The 17,912-nt window shown below is 35.8% G+C and overlaps 3 protein-coding genes across 5 annotated transcripts in view; 2 read left to right on the top strand and 1 right to left on the bottom strand.

Annotated features, from left to right (window-relative positions):
• Positions 1–1,775: 1,775 nt before the first annotated feature.
• Positions 1,776–9,426, top strand: LOC111445422 (kinesin-like protein KIN-14P). Of its 2 annotated transcripts, none has more exons than XM_023083792.1 (21): positions 1,776–2,209; positions 2,855–2,951; positions 3,037–3,194; positions 3,302–3,412; positions 3,610–3,838; positions 4,055–4,182; positions 4,321–4,404; positions 4,544–4,621; positions 4,703–4,795; positions 5,077–6,192; positions 6,271–6,352; positions 6,440–6,535; positions 6,606–6,785; positions 6,896–7,002; positions 7,087–7,265; positions 7,374–7,538; positions 7,614–7,867; positions 7,983–8,146; positions 8,218–8,699; positions 8,799–8,899; positions 9,150–9,426. In XM_023083792.1, the coding sequence occupies exons 2-21, from the start codon at positions 2,891–2,893 to the stop codon at positions 9,197–9,199; spliced, it is 3,918 nt and encodes a 1,305-aa protein (XP_022939560.1). In that variant the 5' UTR covers positions 1,776–2,209; positions 2,855–2,890; the 3' UTR covers positions 9,200–9,426. The 2 variants fall into 2 exon arrangements, with proteins under 2 accessions (XP_022939560.1, XP_022939550.1); XM_023083782.1 differs by having other exon boundaries at positions 4,306–4,404.
• Positions 9,427–12,215: 2,789 nt separating this feature from the next.
• On the top strand, positions 12,216–14,163 carry LOC111445469 (remorin 4.1-like). Of its 2 annotated transcripts, XR_002710860.1 has the most exons (3): positions 12,216–12,951; positions 13,667–14,035; positions 14,083–14,163. XR_002710860.1 is itself a non-coding variant. In XM_023083872.1 (2 exons), the coding sequence occupies exons 1-2, from the start codon at positions 12,319–12,321 to the stop codon at positions 13,856–13,858; spliced, it is 825 nt and encodes a 274-aa protein (XP_022939640.1). In that variant the 5' UTR covers positions 12,216–12,318; the 3' UTR covers positions 13,859–14,037. The 2 variants fall into 2 exon arrangements, 1 of the variants encoding a protein (XP_022939640.1); XM_023083872.1 differs by lacking the exon at positions 14,083–14,163 and having other exon boundaries at positions 13,667–14,037.
• A 549-nt stretch (positions 14,164–14,712) lies between these two features.
• Positions 14,713–17,912, bottom strand: part of LOC111445429 (putative elongation factor TypA-like SVR3, chloroplastic) — an 11,196-nt gene continuing 7,996 nt past the window's right edge. Inside the window, exons 11-14 of the mRNA XM_023083806.1 lie at positions 17,276–17,370; positions 16,562–16,727; positions 15,654–15,849; positions 14,713–15,180 (exon numbers count right to left, since the gene is read on the bottom strand). Coding sequence (XP_022939574.1) covers positions 15,047–15,180; positions 15,654–15,849; positions 16,562–16,727; positions 17,276–17,370 — 591 coding nt within the window. The 3' untranslated portion in view covers positions 14,713–15,046. The remainder of the gene's footprint in view (positions 15,181–15,653; positions 15,850–16,561; positions 16,728–17,275; positions 17,371–17,912) is intronic.

The raw sequence follows: 17,912 nt of genomic DNA, 5'->3' as shown, positions 1-17,912 counted from the left end.
ACATCCTTCAAGACACAGGTCTTACAGGAGCACGTCCAGACAAATTTCCTATGGAGCAAAATCTGAAACTTTCTTTAACCGAAGGAGAGAAGTTGAATGATCCAAATAAATACAGACGGTTGATTGGCAGATTAATATATTTGACCGTCACTAGGCCTGACATAGCTTATTCAGTTCGTATGCTTAGCCAATTTATGCATGAACCAAGAAAACCACATTGGGAGGCAGCTCTTCGAGTTCTGAGGTACATTAAAGGCACTCCTGGTCAAGGACTTCTACTGCCATCTGAAAACAATTTAAGATTACAGGCATATTGCGATTCTGACTGGGGTGGTTGTCGAACTTCCAGACGATCTATTTCTGGGTTCTGCATTTTCCTCGGAAATTCAATTATTTCTTGGAAGTCTAAAAAGCAGACTAATGTGTCCAGATCATCAGCAGAAGCCGAGTATCGAGCTATGGCAAATACTTGTTTAGAGTTAACTTGGTTAAGATACATTCTTCAAGACTTGAATGTTCCACTGTCCGAACCAGCATTATTATATTGTAATAATCAAGCAGCATTACATATAGCAGCCAATCCAGTTTTTCATGAACGTACGAAACACATTGAAATAGATTGTCATATAGTTCGAGAAAAATTACAAGCTGGAATCATCAAACCGTGTTATGGTTCGACCAAAATGCAATTGGCAGATGTTTTTACTAAAGCTTTGGGAAGACAGCAATTTGACTTTTTGAAGGACAAGTTGGGTGTGATCGACATACACTCTCCAACTTGAGGGGGAGTATTAAGAGGATATTTTGCCGTGATAATTAGTTAGAATATATCTTAGATATTTAGGAAGTTGTTAGTATAGATTTGATTAACCGTATATTTTATTTATTTACCAGATTTAATTAGATATATATTTTTCTATTTTTAGGTATTAGTTGATAGTTTGTATCCTATTTAAACGTGGTAAACCTGAATGAAGATCATACTTTCGATCCCAATTCTATTTCTATTTCTCATTCTTAACAGAGTGGTGGTATATCTGATCCAAGGACTGGATTTTTCCCTCTTTTACGAGGCGACCAAGCTTGGTGACCGGAACCCACTTCTCCTCTTCGTCGCGTCGAACAGCACGACGGCGACCGCCGCGGCCTCTGCCGCCGAACCCTCGTCCAAATCCACCGCGCTCTGCCATAATCGGAGTAAAGAGGAAGAAACGGTAGAGGAAATATGAGGCGTTGGACAAGAATTTACAGACGGGGGAAGAAGGGAAGCTACGGCTTCTGAAAAAGGGTTGAGGATTGGGCAGATTTTGGCGGGCCCGGGACCGAGTTCTAATTTGCACCTGTTTGGTTCCCGCCAAACCAATATTATTCTTCAAATTACCTTTTTGTCCTCAGTCTAAAATTTATTAATTTCCCTCCATCTTAAAATAATTTTTAATAAGTAAATTTAAAAATAATAATAATATCCATTAAAAAATAACTAATATAAATATACTACCCATTTTTACATAAAAATATTAAACGGACTAAATTTTAAAATTGTATTTTTAATTATAATTAATTATTAGTATTTCAGTTGACTTGTAATTTTAAGAGTTTTGTAATTTTTTTAATTGTTAATAAAAAAACAATTTATGAAAATTTCCGACAAAGATATTTATAATTTAATTAAAAAAAAAAAGAAATAAAATTGGGATATTTTATGAAGAACAAGTCAGTTAAAAACAGCAATTTTGGAAGGTCTGGTCGCGCCAAAATTCAACGACATTGATGAGAGAGAAAAAGGTATAGAATGGAAATGAAAAAGAGAGGAGAAAGAAGCAGCTTAATCTCCTACTTTCATGGAACATTCCCAATCCTGTTCGTCTTCCCTGGAGGATCAACCGCCAAAGAAAATACCCACCACCCACCATCCAATTATCTAAATATTTCTATAATCAATCTTCCCTCCTTCTTCTCTTTCTCTCTCTTTCGTGTCATTGTCCCTCTCAACGCGTTCTTGACCTCCTTAATGTTCAAAGAAACTTCATGGGATCAATCTGACCTTTTTGGGCGCTCATTTCTTTATTCAATTCCCGTTTTCAACGCCTAAATAGGTACATGGAATTCGTCTTTTGGGATTCCCCAACACCCATTTCCTTCTGTGAGGTTTCCAGAAAAATTCTCACGTTCTGTTGTTCGTTCCCCGCTGCTTTGCCTGAGAAAACAGGTACCCTTTCTGGTTTCTTTTTTTTTAGTTTTGTTCTGGAAAATTTTCATGCTCGAGTTATGGTTTGGCTTGATGATTATGGAGTTTGAATGTTCTTGAATGTCTCTGTAATCTCAACCAGATTGAAAGGTAGAAGATCATACAGGTTTTTTTGGCTGCATTATGGTTTTTGAATCTCCAACTTTAGTATTGCAGTCAAGGTGTTTGATTAAATGTCGCTCTGCATCTGTCGTTTCTTTCTTTTGTACTTCTTAGGTTTTAGTGGTCAACCCATCTTTACTTTCTTGAAAAAAGTTATAAGATGAAATTTCCACCCCCATATGTGTAGAAGAATTTTGATGTGTTGCTTAAAAAATGATGGTTTATTGTTGTCTATTCCTATTCAATCTACTTTCTTGTGTAATCGACAAGCATGCCATATCGCCATTTAGTTTATGGTGTTTATGGTCGGACAACGTAGAATCACACTTCATTAATAGACGGAATGGTGATTACGCTTATGATTGAGCTCAATTACATGTAATGTATAGTGTTTTTTTTATGGCCTTTTCTTTCTTTCATAGTTCTTAATTCTTAGCTTTTTGTTCAATGGAAGAAGACTCGAAATGTTGCTGCACTATTGTAATATTTTCTTTCCTGATATAGGAGCATATTGTTCTTGTAAATTAGTGGACAAGTTAAATGCTTGATGCCACTCCCAAGCGGTTTTCAACCATGAATCCAATATCTGTAGACAAGAATGGTGAGGTTTTGTCAACAATCTTCATTTGTATGTCTGGTCAAAAACCAAAACAAGCTTTCAATTCTTTTACTACATTTTTCTGTAGCTAAGCAGAGACTGATTTTAGCTGAGTGGTTGAGGAGTATTTTCCCTGGCTTAAATTTGCCAATCAATGCTTGTGATGAGGATCTCAAAGCATGCCTGCTTGATGCCAATGTCTTGTCCCAAATTCTGAACAAGCTAAAAAAACCTGGTTCTAAGGAGGTACTGTCCTACTGGTTCTGTTTTTGTTTCATAAGTTGTGGTTCTTTTCCAGTCCTTTTGTCATATCACACTGTTCACTGTTACGAGTATCAGTTTTCCAACACTAGGCAGGTTATGTTATCCATAATTTGGCTTCACGAGCGGAGAAGATCACGAGGTTCCTTGCAGCTATAGTCAACATGGGGATAATGAAGTACGACAATATCGACATCGAAGATGTAATGTATCCAGATTTATAAAGTGCTCTCTTAAGTTTATGTATGACAATATCGACTTCTATTCCACGTGCTTTAGTTATATGTTTATGCGCATGATGTAGGTACCCTAAATATTTGCCTAGTTCTCTCTTTCAGAAGTATATATCTTTCTCTTCTTTCTTGTCCTCTTCTCGTTCTTAGATATTATTAAATTGCAGGATTCTATGGACTCTCTTTACAACTGTTTATGGTCAATTAGAGCACGGCTAATGTCGAATGATGCGGGAGATAGCCCTTTGGCATGTAGATCACCTGCTAAGTCGGAGATCAACAGTCGTTTTGGCATATCCTTTCATGACCCTTCTTCTCCAATGATGGGAGACGAAAGGAGGAAAGTCTTATTTGAGTCCAAATTTCTTCGTACACTGAGTGGTCCTATGGTGTCAGGTTTGGCTTTTGCAACCATCAACTATGTAAATACAGAAGTATCCTGTCGGTCTCCCAACTAAACATGCAGCTCAAAAATTATCATTTTGAAACCTTGATAACTCACAAGAAAGCAAGCTTTTATTACAAAGGAAAAAAAATGAAGAAGTTCTACTTGCTAAATGTTTGGTTCAGTACGGGCACCTTATTCTTATACAAAAATTTTCTTTTAATCAGCTGAACCATTGGGTGGATCAAATCACCTTGGCCATAAGTTCCATGAAGTATTTCAACTTAAACAAGGTCGTTACGCAGATCTTCCAGCTGCGAAAATTTCAGAAATGATGAAATCAAATAGTCTAGACGTGAGTTCTTCTGATCCCTCCACCTCCCTCCCCCTGATTTTGTGTCTTATAAGCTTAATATGCTTCAGTTTGTCTATGGCTTTCTGTGACATATAGTGTTTATTTAACTTTGATGCACTTCAGCATCTCTTATTGCAGAATGCTCCAACTCAGTCACTTTTGAGTGTTGTGAATGGAATTCTCGACGAAAGTGTGGAGAAAAAGAATGGTGAAATTCCTCATGTATGGCCATGTAAATACTTTATTATATAAAATGTATTGAATGCCAAACAACGTAGCTGTTTCAACATTTGTTGGTCATAGTTTTTTTTCTTAAATATTCACACTCCCTAACATTAGTATTTATTTTCATTTTTGGTAGCGCGTCGCATGCCTGTTAAGAAAAGTAGTTCAAGAAATTGAGCGTCGTATTTCTACTCAGGCGGAACATCTTCGAACCGTAATATCTCAAATATTTTTGAGCCATTGTCTTCCTTTTTGAATTATTATGAAATTCCATGTCTCAATTTTCTTTATCCAGCAAAACAATCTTTTCAAGGCTCGTGAAGAGAAATTCCAGTCTCGCATAACTGTGCTTGAGGCACTTGCATCAAATATCAATGAAGAAAATCAGGTATTGTTTTAGAAAAATAAGTTTGATTCAAAATTTTGAGTCGAGTACTTTCATATTTTCACATTATCTCCTGGAAATATTTTTCTTCGGTGTGTTCTTGGCCAGCTTCAACGTACAAAGGTTTTACTCTTGACCATATAGGAAATCTCTAATTTCTTATTTAAATCTGAGTTTTTCTGCCAAGTATTCCCTTAACTCCTACTTAAACAACAAACCAGATTCTTTTATGAGCGTTTGTACTTTTGGAAACATTCACGAACAGAAAGCTTTTGGAATTGCAGCAAGCTGAGAAGACTAAAGCAGAAGAAAAGAATTTTACCAATGAGGAGGTGAATAGGTTGATTAAAGAAAGAGAAGAACACAAAGCACAGATCATACTATTGAAACAAGAGTTGGAAACCGCAAAGAAGACGTATGAATTGCGTTGCTTGCAAGTGGAAGTCGAAAAAGGCGAGGATGTGAGTAGGCTAATTAAAGAACGAGACGAAAGCAAAGTAGAGATCACAATGTTGAAGCAGGAGCTGGAAATAGCTAAGAAGACTTATGAATTGCATTGCTTGCAAGTAAAAACAGAAAAAGGTGAGGATGTGAGTAGATTGATTAGAGAAAGTGATGAAAGTAAAGAAAAAATCACAATGTTGAAACAAGAACTGGAAACAACTAAGAAAATGTATGAATTGCATTGCTTACAAGTGGAAACAGAAAAGGGTGAGGATTTGAATAGGTTGATTAAAGAAAGAAATGAAAGCAAAGCAGAGATCACAGTATTGAAGCAAGAATTGGAAACAGCTAAGAAGACATATGAACTGTGCCGTTTGCAAGTGGAAGCTGAAAGGGGTGAGGATATGAGTAGGTTAATTAAAGAAAGAGATGAAAGCATAGCAAAGGTCATTACCTTGAACCAAGAGTTGGAAACCGCTAAGAAGACGTATGAATTCCGCTGCTTGCAATTAGAAACAGAAAAGGGTGAGAGTATAACTAGGTTGATTAAAGAACGAGACGAAACCAAATTAGAGATCATGGCATTGAAGCAAGAGTTGGAAACAACGAAGAAGACGTATGAATTGCGTTGCTTACAACTCGAAACAGAAATGGGCGAGCACGTGACTCGGTTGACTAAAGAAAGAGATGAAAGTAAAGCAAAGATTGTAATGCTAAAGCAAGAGTTGGAAACAACTACAAAGATGTATAAATTACGTTGCTTACAAGTGGAGACGGAAGCAGAATCAGCTCGGTTAATGCTCGAGGAAAGGATAAAAGAACTCGAGGATCTCTTGGAAGACTCGAGTAACGAAGTGCAAGAACTTACAACATTTTTTGAATCAAAGCAAAAAAAGTGGAATGCAAAAGTAAACAGCTACAAGCGCATGATAGAATTTCAATGCAATTTACTAGAGGTGTGATTGAAATAGAATTTTCATAATTTTATTACTTTGAGATATTATGATTATGAAAATACTTTATGAACTATTCAGGGTGTAAGACGCTCCACGGAGTCTGTTAAAGAAGAGGTTCTGAGAGTAAAGCTGGACTATTCAAACGAAGTCAACCAATTAGGTAGTGATGATTCGAAGGACGTTTTGGGTCTATATATCATCTTTATAATAATGAACTCTTTCTTATTATGAAGTCTACCTTCTCCAGGACTCAAACTAAAATCAATAGCACATGCAGCTGGGAACTACCATATCTTGCTAACTGAAAATAGAAAATTGTTCAACGAGCTACAGGATTTAAAAGGTGAAACTCTTGTTCTGAATTCCATTTTTATTTTCTTTTTGTATCACTTAAATCTTTTCTCATCCATCAGGAAACATCAGAGTTTATTGTCGAATAAGGCCGTTTTTGAGCGGGCAGAAAGACAAACGGATGACCGTAGAATACATTGGTGAAAATGGAGAAGTGGTAATAGCAAACCCAACCAAGCCTGGGAAAGAAGGTCAGAAGGCATTTAAGTTTAACAAGGTGTACAGCCCAGCTTCAACTCAAGGTCTCTTTCTTTTCATTTTATCATGTAGTCTTATATATATAGGGATATATTCGGTATATTTTCGAGCGGCAGAAGGTATCTTTGCGATTCTTAATTGTCGTGTTATGCAGGGGAGGTCTTTTCTGATATCCAACCATTGATACGATCTGTACTTGATGGATATAATGTATGCATATTCGCCTACGGCCAAACTGGTTCGGGAAAGACCTATACAATGGTATGCTTCCTTTATATGTATGGATAATACAGTCAACTTTTTTGAGCTCTAGCTAATGCTATCCGTCACATTGTTTCCTTTAAGACCGGTCCTAATGGTGCTACTAAGGAGAACTGGGGAGTTAATTATCGAGCACTCAATGACCTTTTTGAGATCTCTCAAAATAGAAGCGGTGCCATTTCCTATGAAGTTGGCGCGCAAATGGTTGAAATTTATAATGAACAAGTGCGGGATTTACTTTCAAGCAATGCTTCCCAGAAAAAATATCCTTTTAAACTATGCAGTTTACTTGTTTACACCAATTTCATTTCAACTAAGGACTGCTATTCCAACGTTGTTGTTTATCTCTTGTTTTTTCTTAACTCTCACACACTGGGGATTTTGACTCATTCCCAACCTTTCGGACTTGCGGTTCCGGATGCGACCATGCTTCCAGTGAATGCAACATCAGATGTTATAGAACTAATGGACATCGGACTGAAGAACAGAGCAGTTGGTGCCACTGCCATGAATGAAAGAAGTAGTCGGTCACATAGGTTTGTTTGTTTTATTATATTCTCAAATTCTCTTCTCCATATTCTTCCTTTCTTATTTTTCATGTGAACCTACAGTATTGTGACTATTCACGTTCGTGGGACGGATTTGAAGGGTGGTTCCTCACTGCATGGTAATCTTCATTTGGTAGATCTTGCTGGTAGTGAGCGAGTCGATCGCTCTGAAGTTATAGGAGATCGACTCAAAGAAGCACAACATATAAACAAATCATTGTCTGCACTTGGAGATGTCATTTTTGCTCTTGCACAAAAGAGTTCTCATGTTCCATATAGAAATAGCAAGCTCACTCAAGTCCTTCAAAGCTCCCTTGGTATTATTTCCCCATTGCATAGCAACATTATTTTCAGTTGTTCATTTGTTTGGATGATATACTCATTTTGCCACACAACTTCTAAACAAGTACAAATTTGGAATCTATGCTATAGGTGGTCAAGCAAAGACGGTCATGTTTGTACAGCTTAATCCTGATGTGAACTCATATTCTGAATCTTTGAGCACACTAAAGTTCGCGGAGAGAGTTTCGGGAATCGAGCTAGGAGCAGCACGGAGCAGCAAGGAAGGAAAGGATGTTAAAGAGCTAATGGACCAGGTGAGCATTTCTCATCTTGATTTGCATTAGAATCATTTATATCAAAAACCATAACTGTGTCCCTGTTTCAGGTGGCATCTCTAAAAGACACTATCAGCAAAAGGGATGAGGAGATTGAGAGGCTACAGCTTGTCAAAGACCTCAAGAACAATGTACACAACGGCATCGACAGTGAGAAGCGCATTGCAACTTCTACGAACAAAGACATGAACGGTGGAATGCCAAGAACTCCAAAGTCTTCGGGCAGGAAGAGCATAGGAGGAGTCATGGAGAAAACTGGTTTAGATGAAGACAATGTATCAGATCATAGTGATGTGCATTCAGAAGTAGACTCGCCTCATTCAATGGATGATGTGAAAAACCATCATGAAGTTCTTCGCCCACTAGACATAGGTCAAAATATTATTGAAGGAGCTGAGCCATTAGGATTTGCAGCTGCAGAATATGAAGAAAGAATGATGGACATTCCTGATGATGATCTCTCTGTTGAAACAGAAAATGATGCAACTCTGAATTTCAATCAAACTCCAAAACCAGTAGAGAAGTTGGAAAAGTGAGTCGTTTTGTCTTCGAAAACCTTAGCTCACAGTTGGGTTGATAAGGGTTTTATCTTTGTTTCTCCTTTAAAAATCCCTACTCCATGCCTTTGCAGGCCCAGATCTGCCACCGCTGCTTCTAGGATCAGGGAGCCTACAAGATCATCAACTAGTTCTCCAGGACCCAAGGAGCCTATAAGGTCATCCTCAGCACCAAGTATGTGAGAGTTCTAATATTTCTTTTATTTGCCTCCATTCTTTTTGCGCTTTCTTTGAACCATAGTTCTGAAATAAAAGATGTCACCTAGGAAAAAACAAGGTTTAAATTCTATGTTTCTCATTGATCATTCATGTTTTTCCCTTAGTCTCTATACTTAAGCATATAGGGTCTTCTTTTTTATTAGACATAATGTAGTTCTTATCTATTTGTTGAACTTTTTATGAATTAAGCTACTGCTTTGCAACAGGTCTTAGAAAAACTGTAATGGGACTCAAGTCTGGTAGAAGATGGCAATAACTTGAGAGGGAACTTCTCTTTTCTTTTTGTTTTGTTTTTTCATTTTTTCATTTTTTCTTCCCTGTTTTCGTTGAAAAAAATATATATACATAGGTTAGGAAACTTATTATTGTAAAGCTGTGTATATAAAAGGCCTCTATGTATGTATAGTCCTCAAAATGGGACGAGAAAACTGTATAAAACTAAATTTTATATAGAAACGGCGTCCTCTTTAAAATGAAGCCAAACCCAAAGCTTTATACTTAGATACATGTAAAACTATAATTTTTTATGTATAAATTCAATGGTACATATTTGTGAATGTTTATTTAGCGAGACGCCGGATCCCTAAGTGTTGAAGCTCACGACTTTATCAGGTGGGCCGAGGTGAGTGAACAGCTCATACACACATGCATAGGGAGGAGTTCTGAAATCATAGTCCATTAAACATATCGTGCACTACTACACTACAGATTTTCGTTATAGTCTGACACATGGTAAAAAGGTTAGCTTGGTTTCATCCCTTGCTCGAGGGGGCTAGCACAATATGGGTATGGGTAGAATGCACGATATGGTGGGTTGGGGCAGGTCGAATGGGCTATACATAGAGAGCAAATGAAGTGCTAGCGTGTGTCGGAACATCATCATATACAAAGCCGCCTAAATAAGACATAAGGAAAAGATTGAGGGGTACATAACTAATCAAATAAATAGTAACAATTAGAGAGTTCAAGAAAGTATAGAATTAAAATATCCATTAACCAATTTTTTCTATTTTAACACATTCAAAGCCATTGATGTCATTATCAAAAACCTAATTACCCCAACCATTGGAAGTACACGTGTACACGTGTCAGAACGCGAAATCACGTATTCCAATCACCCACGTGTCACATTCCAATTGGAACCATACAAAAATTTTAAATTATCTCCGCGTAATGGGAAAATGTCCAAGTACATAAATTAACTATATTTTTGTCGTTTTCCCTTTTCCTTTTTTATCTCACCAAAAAAAAATTATTTTTAAATATTAGATTTTACAGTCTAAAGCCACGTGTGCCGTGTCCATCACGGAAACCGAGCTACACTCGTTTTTCCACCGTACACGTGGCGTTTAGTGGTAGTCTAAATCAACACTTGCATGGAAAGAGCCTTCATTGTGGGCCCAACTCCAGCGATTTACTGCCACGTCTTTTGTAGTGAAATAACGTTGCTTTTCTTGACACGTGCTGATGTCTGAGTGGTTTATTGGCACTAACTTAATATTGGTGGGCTCCAGCTTCTCTTAGTCCAGCCGACACTAAATGAAGATTTATTAATATTTAAAAAAAATTAAAATTGATTTAGTCGAAGTATATTGCATTATCTTTTTAATTTTTATAATAAATTTATCAACATTATTAAATCAAATATAATCATTACTTTGCATTATCTTTTTTATTGAAATAAACATTTTAAAACAATTAAAAAGAATAATATATATTTTATATTAAATTCCCATTATTTACAACCACACCCTTTATCCTTCACTTAATTAAAATGTATTTAGGTTTGTAAGTTTGTGTAGTTATGGGACAAAACGCCACAATTGAGATATTTATTAGTTTTAAATATACAAGATAATTTAATAAATTTGGTGAGATATTTATTAGTTTTAAATATACACGATAAGTTAATAAATTTGGTTCTATTCGGAGGTCTTTAGCTTGGTCTCTCACTACTCCAATTGTTGAACTACAATTTTTTTTTTTGTCCCAACATTCCCGGCATACTAACTTGAATTCTTTCAACCTATATTGTCTTTTACTTACGTATTTTCTAAAAAAAAAAAATCAAGAGATCACCCAACATAAAGAGTGCTTCAAATGTTTCTTAGGAAAATTCTTAGAACATTATTCAACAAGATGCAGTTTGTTGGTACGAATAGTAAATTTTAGTTATTTTAAGCATTTCTCAGACATTCTTGTCGCAATATCTACCACTCAAAAGTGTGCATAGATATGAAAATATTGTTACTCAACGAAAGAATACAGATTTAAGAATGAGGAAAAGAATTGGGATCGAATGTTCTATCTTCATTGATATTCACGACCTTTAAATAGGATACAAGATACTAAATAATATCTACCAAGAAAATATAAACTAACTCAATCCTGATAATAAAATAAAATATACTACTATTCAAATTCAACTGATTACGATATCTAAGATATATTTCCTAACTAATATATTCTGGAAGATTACGAATATCATATATTCCATAACTAATTCAAACTAAAATAAGTTGCACTAAATTGTGACAATTCTATTATGATATAAGTTCATTCATGTGTATTTTCTGATGTAACAAGTACAAAGGGAATAAGTTTCTATGTAAGAGCCTAAGCCCACGGTTAACAAATACTATCCGCTTTAGCTCGTCACGTATTGCTGTCAGCCTCGCAGTTTTAAAACGTGACTGTTAAGGAAAAGATTTCACACCCTTATAAGGAATGTTCAAACCATGTGGGATCTCACAATCCACCCCTCTTGAGGCCTAATGTCTTCGCTGGCACATCTGTGTTTAGCTTTGATACCATTTGTAACAACTCGAGCCCACCGCGAGTAGATGTTGTCCGTTTTGGCCCATTACATAACGCCGTCAGCCTCATAGTTTTAAAATGCGTCTGGTAGTAAGATGTTTCCACACCCTCGTAAGAAATGTTTCGTTCTCTTCTCTAAGCATAACTGTAGGCTTGGATGGTTACATTATAGCTCGCATTACCAAAATATGAAAGGCTAAAATTCTACCTTTGTTTTCTCCTATACGTACATCCAAAACATTTTTTATTTAAAAAAACAAATTAAAAATTAAGGAAATCTATTTAAAAAAAAAAAAAAAAAGAATAGTGAGTGGGGGAAAAAACAAAGAGAGAAAAAAGAAATTAATGAAGAAAAGTAAAATAATAATTTTGATATTTTTGATTGGATTGTGTTCCACGTAATACATTTTGTGGCTAATAATTCCCAAATTTCAAATCAAACAAACTATTCATTTTGGAATTATATTCTCAAAGGGACTCTTTCTCTCTTTCCCCTTCCTTCACTCAAAATCTTCTCATTACTCATAAAAACACACTCTGCAATCTTCAATTCCCACCATGTTCAACGATCAAGCACTACCAGCAGGAACCTCCAGACCTACTCATGCCGGAGACGATGAAGATCAAATCCGCGAAATCCACGCTCTGACTCCCACACCACCACCGCCGGTGACGGAGAATCGGAACCGCCGCGGAGAGGCTTGGGAAACGGCGAGCCAGAGATCGACTTCAATGGCGAGCGAAGGCGCTTCCAGTGAGAATTTTACTTCCATAAGTAGAGAGTTCAATGCTCTGGTGATCGCCGGCGCGGAGATCGGTGACGGTTATCGCCAGGACCGGCCGATTAACGAAGCTCCGAATAACTTGAGCAGGATTGGAGAGGAAGATCAGGCTACGCCTGAGGAGGAGACGAATCCGTTGGCGATCGTACCGGACGGTCATCCGTTTGATGATCAATTAACGCCGTCGTCAATCACAAGACAGGAGAACAATAGCGGCGGAGGAGCAGCAGCGACAAGAGAGATTTCGTTGCAGATGGTGAAGAAGGAGGAGGTGGAGACGAAGATTAGCGCATGGCAGAACGCGAAGATTGCAAAGATTAACAATCGGTTCAAGAGAGAAGATGCAGTGATCAGTGGATGGGAGAGGGAGCAGGTTCAGAAGGCATCTTCGTGGATGAAGAAGGTCGAGGTACGTGATTTGAAATTGAAAATGGCGATTTCTGTTTGAAGTAATGCGTTGTGTTAGTTGATAGATTGATTCAATAATTAATTGCTCTACTTTGTTTTTAGAGGTCATTCATGATCAATTAGTGTTATTGCATGAGTGTGGTTGAACATGTGAACGTTTTTTTCAATCTGATTCACTTTTTAACCACAACTTTCCTTCCTATTTCATTCTACTTTTTCACCTTTTCAATATTCTATTTTTCTCTCTCTAAAATCTGAGTAAAAAACACGTTTAGTTTTACCGTCCTTTTTTGAAAAATTCCTTTGGTTGATTCTTCAATACAAGTCTAGATTCATTTGAAACCTAACGCATCATCATCTACTACAAGAAGTGAAAATCACTTTTGATTTCTAAATTTTTTGTGAAACTAATAGCGTGCTTCTGGAATGTAGAACAATTTAGTTTTAAACTCAGCTGTTCACTTTAAATTCTGCCACACTTTGTTTGTTATAGTGAGACATATTATTCAAATCATTAATTTGATACCAAATGTGTTAAGAAACGATGTTACCTAATAACCAAAATTAACACTTAATTTAGATAAGAGTTTTCATAGAAGATGATTAAGTTAAATAAAAATAACATGAAAATTTGAAAGATAAAAAGAATGAACATATAGTTCCATGATCCATACATTATGAATGGGATGAAGTGAGAATTTGAATATTATGTGCAGAGGAGGTTGGAAGAGAGGAGGGCAAAAGCGCTTGAAAAGATGGAGAATGAAGTAGCGAAGGCGCGCAGAAAAGCAGAGGAAAGAAGAGCATCGGCTGAGGCCAAGAGGGGAACAAAAGTTGCGAAGGTCACTGAAATATCAAACTTGATGAGAGCAGTTGGAAGGCCACCAGCCAAGCGCTCCTTCTTCTGAATTCCTCTCTCTTTTGATGAGAGCAGTTGGAATTTGTTTCACTTTGTAATTAATTAAGGAGATGGATAATCAAAACCCTCCAAAAACAGTTTTACATTTTTCTTTTACTTGAAAGAACAAAGGAAAGCTATATTATACATCGTCTCTACCAAGATCAAATCTTGGTTTCTAGTTGGTTTAGTTTAAGAACTTGTAAGTAAGAATTGATCTTGGTTTCTAGTTGGTTTAGTTTAAGAACTTGTAAGTAAGAAATGGGCAATTAGTCTGTGTGTTTATACAAGGTTGTCTTTACAAGACTTCTTTTAGTTGTTACGGGTCAATAATTGATCTCGGACGATCATCTTTTTGCGTAGTAATAGATATATAGTTGAATTATATACCTAATTTCTTTTTTAATTTCTATGATTCTAATTTTCAATGTAGTTCTCTAACAGAACTTCACAAATCATCTTAGTTTAAACGATTTTTTATCTACTCGAAACACGTACTTATTTCATTATATTTTTTTTCCTCAACCCTACTAGACTTTTAATATAATTGACTAATACAATAGACCAAATAAAAATATTAGCTCACAATCAATAAAAAAAATGCTAATATTGTATGGTAACTGTTCGAGAGAGATTCGACAAAACTATAGAAATAAATTTAAAAATTTTAAATTATAGGAATCAAAGTGAAGTTATGTTCAAAGGTTAATACTCAGAACTAAACAGAAACTAATCACATATCATAAGCACTAAATTAGCTATTATTAATACTTCATCAAATTTATTTAATACTCATTTGGCTATAAAGTAAGCAAAATCAAAATCAAATCAAAACAAAACATCGCGTGCAAATAAACAAGCATATTGCAAAAGTAAAAATAGACTAATATGATATGATTGGAGCCAAGGAAACCTCCAAGCAACAGCAGAGGTCAAAATTACGTTCAAAATATAAGGGAAAAAGGAGGCTGGTTCACTTTCTAGTTTCTACCAATCAATCACCCCTTTGGATGGTAATGTCTTGTCCTCTCTTATGTACAAATAATACAAACTATTGTAGATGGTAGCTTGATGCTTAAACCATTTAGTATTGACTAAAAGCTCTGTTAAAGCTTATGAATTCAAACAAATATTGCTGCAGTATAGAGACTATCATAACCGCGTTTTTCGTACTGTGAAGTTTCTTGGTAACAAATATCTACCTTGTTTTCTTCGTAAGTTTTGCATTTTTGCACATTCGGATGCTCGAGGGAGTGACTTCAACCAGTTCATCTTCTTGAATGTACTCAATACAGTCATCTAAACTATAATCCAATGGGGTGTCGAGAACCACTGCAAAAAGGCAAAAAAATTATTTAGTGTAACTTCATCTCTTATATTTCTAAAATGAATATAGAAGAATTTTTTTCCAAGTATTTGATAGGGTAGGTATCATTTTGGTCTAGGTTGGGACTTATTCTCTTTTAAACCTTTATATGTTCATATTTAGTCCATGTGCATTCAATAAATCTTAAGTCTCTACCACTACTTTACGGTTAAATTTTCTAATAACAAATTCATTTTAAGGTGCTTTTAACTTGTCTTCATATTTTTCAGAATAATTATTGATTACGTAACCAAAAACTGTTTCTAATTGACGAAAAGCATTTGATTAATAGTACCCGTACCCTAAGAGAGGAGTTTGTAATGGTGGCAGGTGAGGAGGATCCTAAGTGCAATATCTATTTTGAGTTAAAAACTAAAGCGGAGGTAAGACTCCAACCTCAGCATTAAAAAAATAATTGAGGTGACTGAGTTGTTCTCACCTGTTTGTTCTTTGTTGGAGCGAACGTTTGTGGCAGCTTTTTTCTTGCACACGTTAAGGGATAAGTCCCCAGGCCGTTGATGAATTCCAACTATTTGACCTTTGTAAACATCTATGCCAGGACTCACAAACATCTGCCCTCTCTCCTGTGAACTAGCAAGGGCATAAGATGTTGTTGTGCCTTCCTCAAAAGCAACCTGAAAAATCATTCGCACCAGCTTCATCAGGCATTATTTAATTTTTCGATGAGTCAGAAGTATAACACACGCTTTTTTTTATTACATATCCTTTATCATAAATTTTCACAAGATAAAAATGATAGCATTGCAAGAGTTAAAAATAAGTTGTGTTTCAAAATATTAAATTTCTGTTTTTGTCTCTAAACTTTTATGCATTCTGTTATTGTTTATTGATAAATGGAAAACTAATCGTTAGGACTAAAATAGACTAAAACAAAACATTTCAAAGTTGAAAGAACAAATCAAAATATTGAAAATTAACGGAACAAAACATCTAAACATGAAGTTCAGGGGATCAATAATAGAATATAAACTATATTAAAAGACTGCAGATATATAGTGGGAGGAAAAGTGAGACAAACTTCCCTCACACTAATTCACAAGGTCTCTTACTGGCTACAGCCGTAAACCAAGCAAAACACATAAAAGCAGCATTTTTTTTTTTTTTTTTGTAATAACAAGAGAAGCAACAGTTCCAATAAAAAGATTTGAACGCAAGAAGAAAGGCCGAGGCTACAGGAAAACTTTTCAACATTCTACCGCCAAAACCAAACAAGAACAAATACAGAACATGCCAGAATAATTCTTCACATATGGAACCCCCAAATATTTAAAGCAATAGTTAAAGCTCCCCATCAAAATAATTCACGTAACAAGATAATTAAGTTACCAGTGAACCCTGATCACGAGTGTGAATGTCACCAGCCCAAGGTCCGTAAGAATCAAATATTGTGTTGAGAATTGCTGTGCCACGTGAAGCTGTTAAAATGGCATTTCTTAATCCAAGAAGCCCCCGAGTTGGAATCTTATACCTCAGAAAAGTCGTCCCTTCAGACCTGGAAATAGGTATTGATAGAAATTAGAAGAATTAAAACTGCTCTAAGTAACAAAAGTAAAATTCACTTATGACCCTTCCTCATTATAGGTAAAGACTGCACATAGAAAATGTAGATGATTCTCGAATAATAGAGCACAATTTTGATAAAATATCCTATAGCATAGTACATACATTATTTAACATCATCAGAATGTAAATATGCTATGCATGTGGATTAGTAAGTCGCAGTAACAGCAACAGTATGCCACCGTCCTCTATTAAATTTGTGATACAGGCCTCTCCTAGATAGAGTTTTAACAATGAGATGAGTTGTTTAAATACTACTGGATGTCGCCTATTTGTGAACCTAAATTTAAGCTCACGATACTATAGGTATGTCATGTTGATTGTCAAGTCATTGTGTTATCAAACTCAACACATTAGTCAAGCTACTAATTCTCTGATCATCAGTTCGTATGATGACATTGTTGAAAGTATTAACCAAATCACATCCAACGTGTCAATGTTTTGATTGAGGGAACAGAAATCAAAGAGACGTGTACAAACCCTACACCCTCCATATCGAACATCTGTCCACGCCTCTTGCCCAACAGTTCTACAACTGCTCCCATGTGTTCTTCTGGTACTTCCACAGTGGCAATCTGCACGGCAGTTTTACTTGTTATGATTATGAATGTCACTGATATAAGAAGTCAATCAAATGTGTCACTGTAAGCAATACTGTTAAAAAGATGAAGCACGTGCATGTAAGGAAACTAGATGAAAAACAAGTTTCATATGGAAACTGTATTAAAATAAAAATGCTTTGACAATCTAATTCATAGATTCATTCTTAACGAATTTCATAATGGATTTTTTTTCCTATCTTCAAATCAAATGTGTTCAACGCAGGATTACAATAAGGAGCCAAAGAAAAGTGTCTACTGTATTTTACACATTACATTATTATTAAATTTCAGTTTTCTGATTTGGTAAACTGTTAGACTTTGTGCATTAGTTACAATCTTGGACATACTCGAAGTCCCTCATATCTTGAAATCGTAATCTTAATTAGATTTATTAGGGTGGTCCTCAAAAACAGCTATCGCAGCCTTAGTTGTTAAGACTTGCGGTTTCCAGTCAAAATCCCATAAGGATTCATAAGGTGGTGTAATATTCTACAATTTCTTTTTTTTTTTTTTTT

This window comes from Cucurbita moschata, unplaced genomic scaffold (assembly GCF_002738365.1).
Source record: "Cucurbita moschata cultivar Rifu unplaced genomic scaffold, Cmos_1.0 Cmo_Scf00001, whole genome shotgun sequence".
NCBI classification, from domain to species: Eukaryota; Viridiplantae; Streptophyta; class Magnoliopsida; order Cucurbitales; family Cucurbitaceae; genus Cucurbita; species Cucurbita moschata.
Note: the sequence above shows the minus strand (reverse complement) of the source record. Positions and strands in the feature narration are given on the sequence as shown.

Coding starts and splice junctions, on each gene's coding strand:
- LOC111445422 (XM_023083782.1), top strand. CDS start 2,891: ATGCTTGATGCCACTCCCAAGCGGTTTTCAACCATGAATCCAATATCT. Junction 3,195..3,301: donor AAAAACCTGGTTCTAAGGAG/GTACTGTCCTAC, acceptor TTCCAACACTAG/GCAGGTTATGTTATCCATAA. Junction 4,622..4,702: donor AGGCGGAACATCTTCGAACC/GTAATATCTCAA, acceptor TTCTTTATCCAG/CAAAACAATCTTTTCAAGGC.
- LOC111445469 (XM_023083872.1), top strand. CDS start 12,319: ATGTTCAACGATCAAGCACTACCAGCAGGAACCTCCAGACCTACTCAT. Junction 12,952..13,666: donor CGTGGATGAAGAAGGTCGAG/GTACGTGATTTG, acceptor TATTATGTGCAG/AGGAGGTTGGAAGAGAGGAG.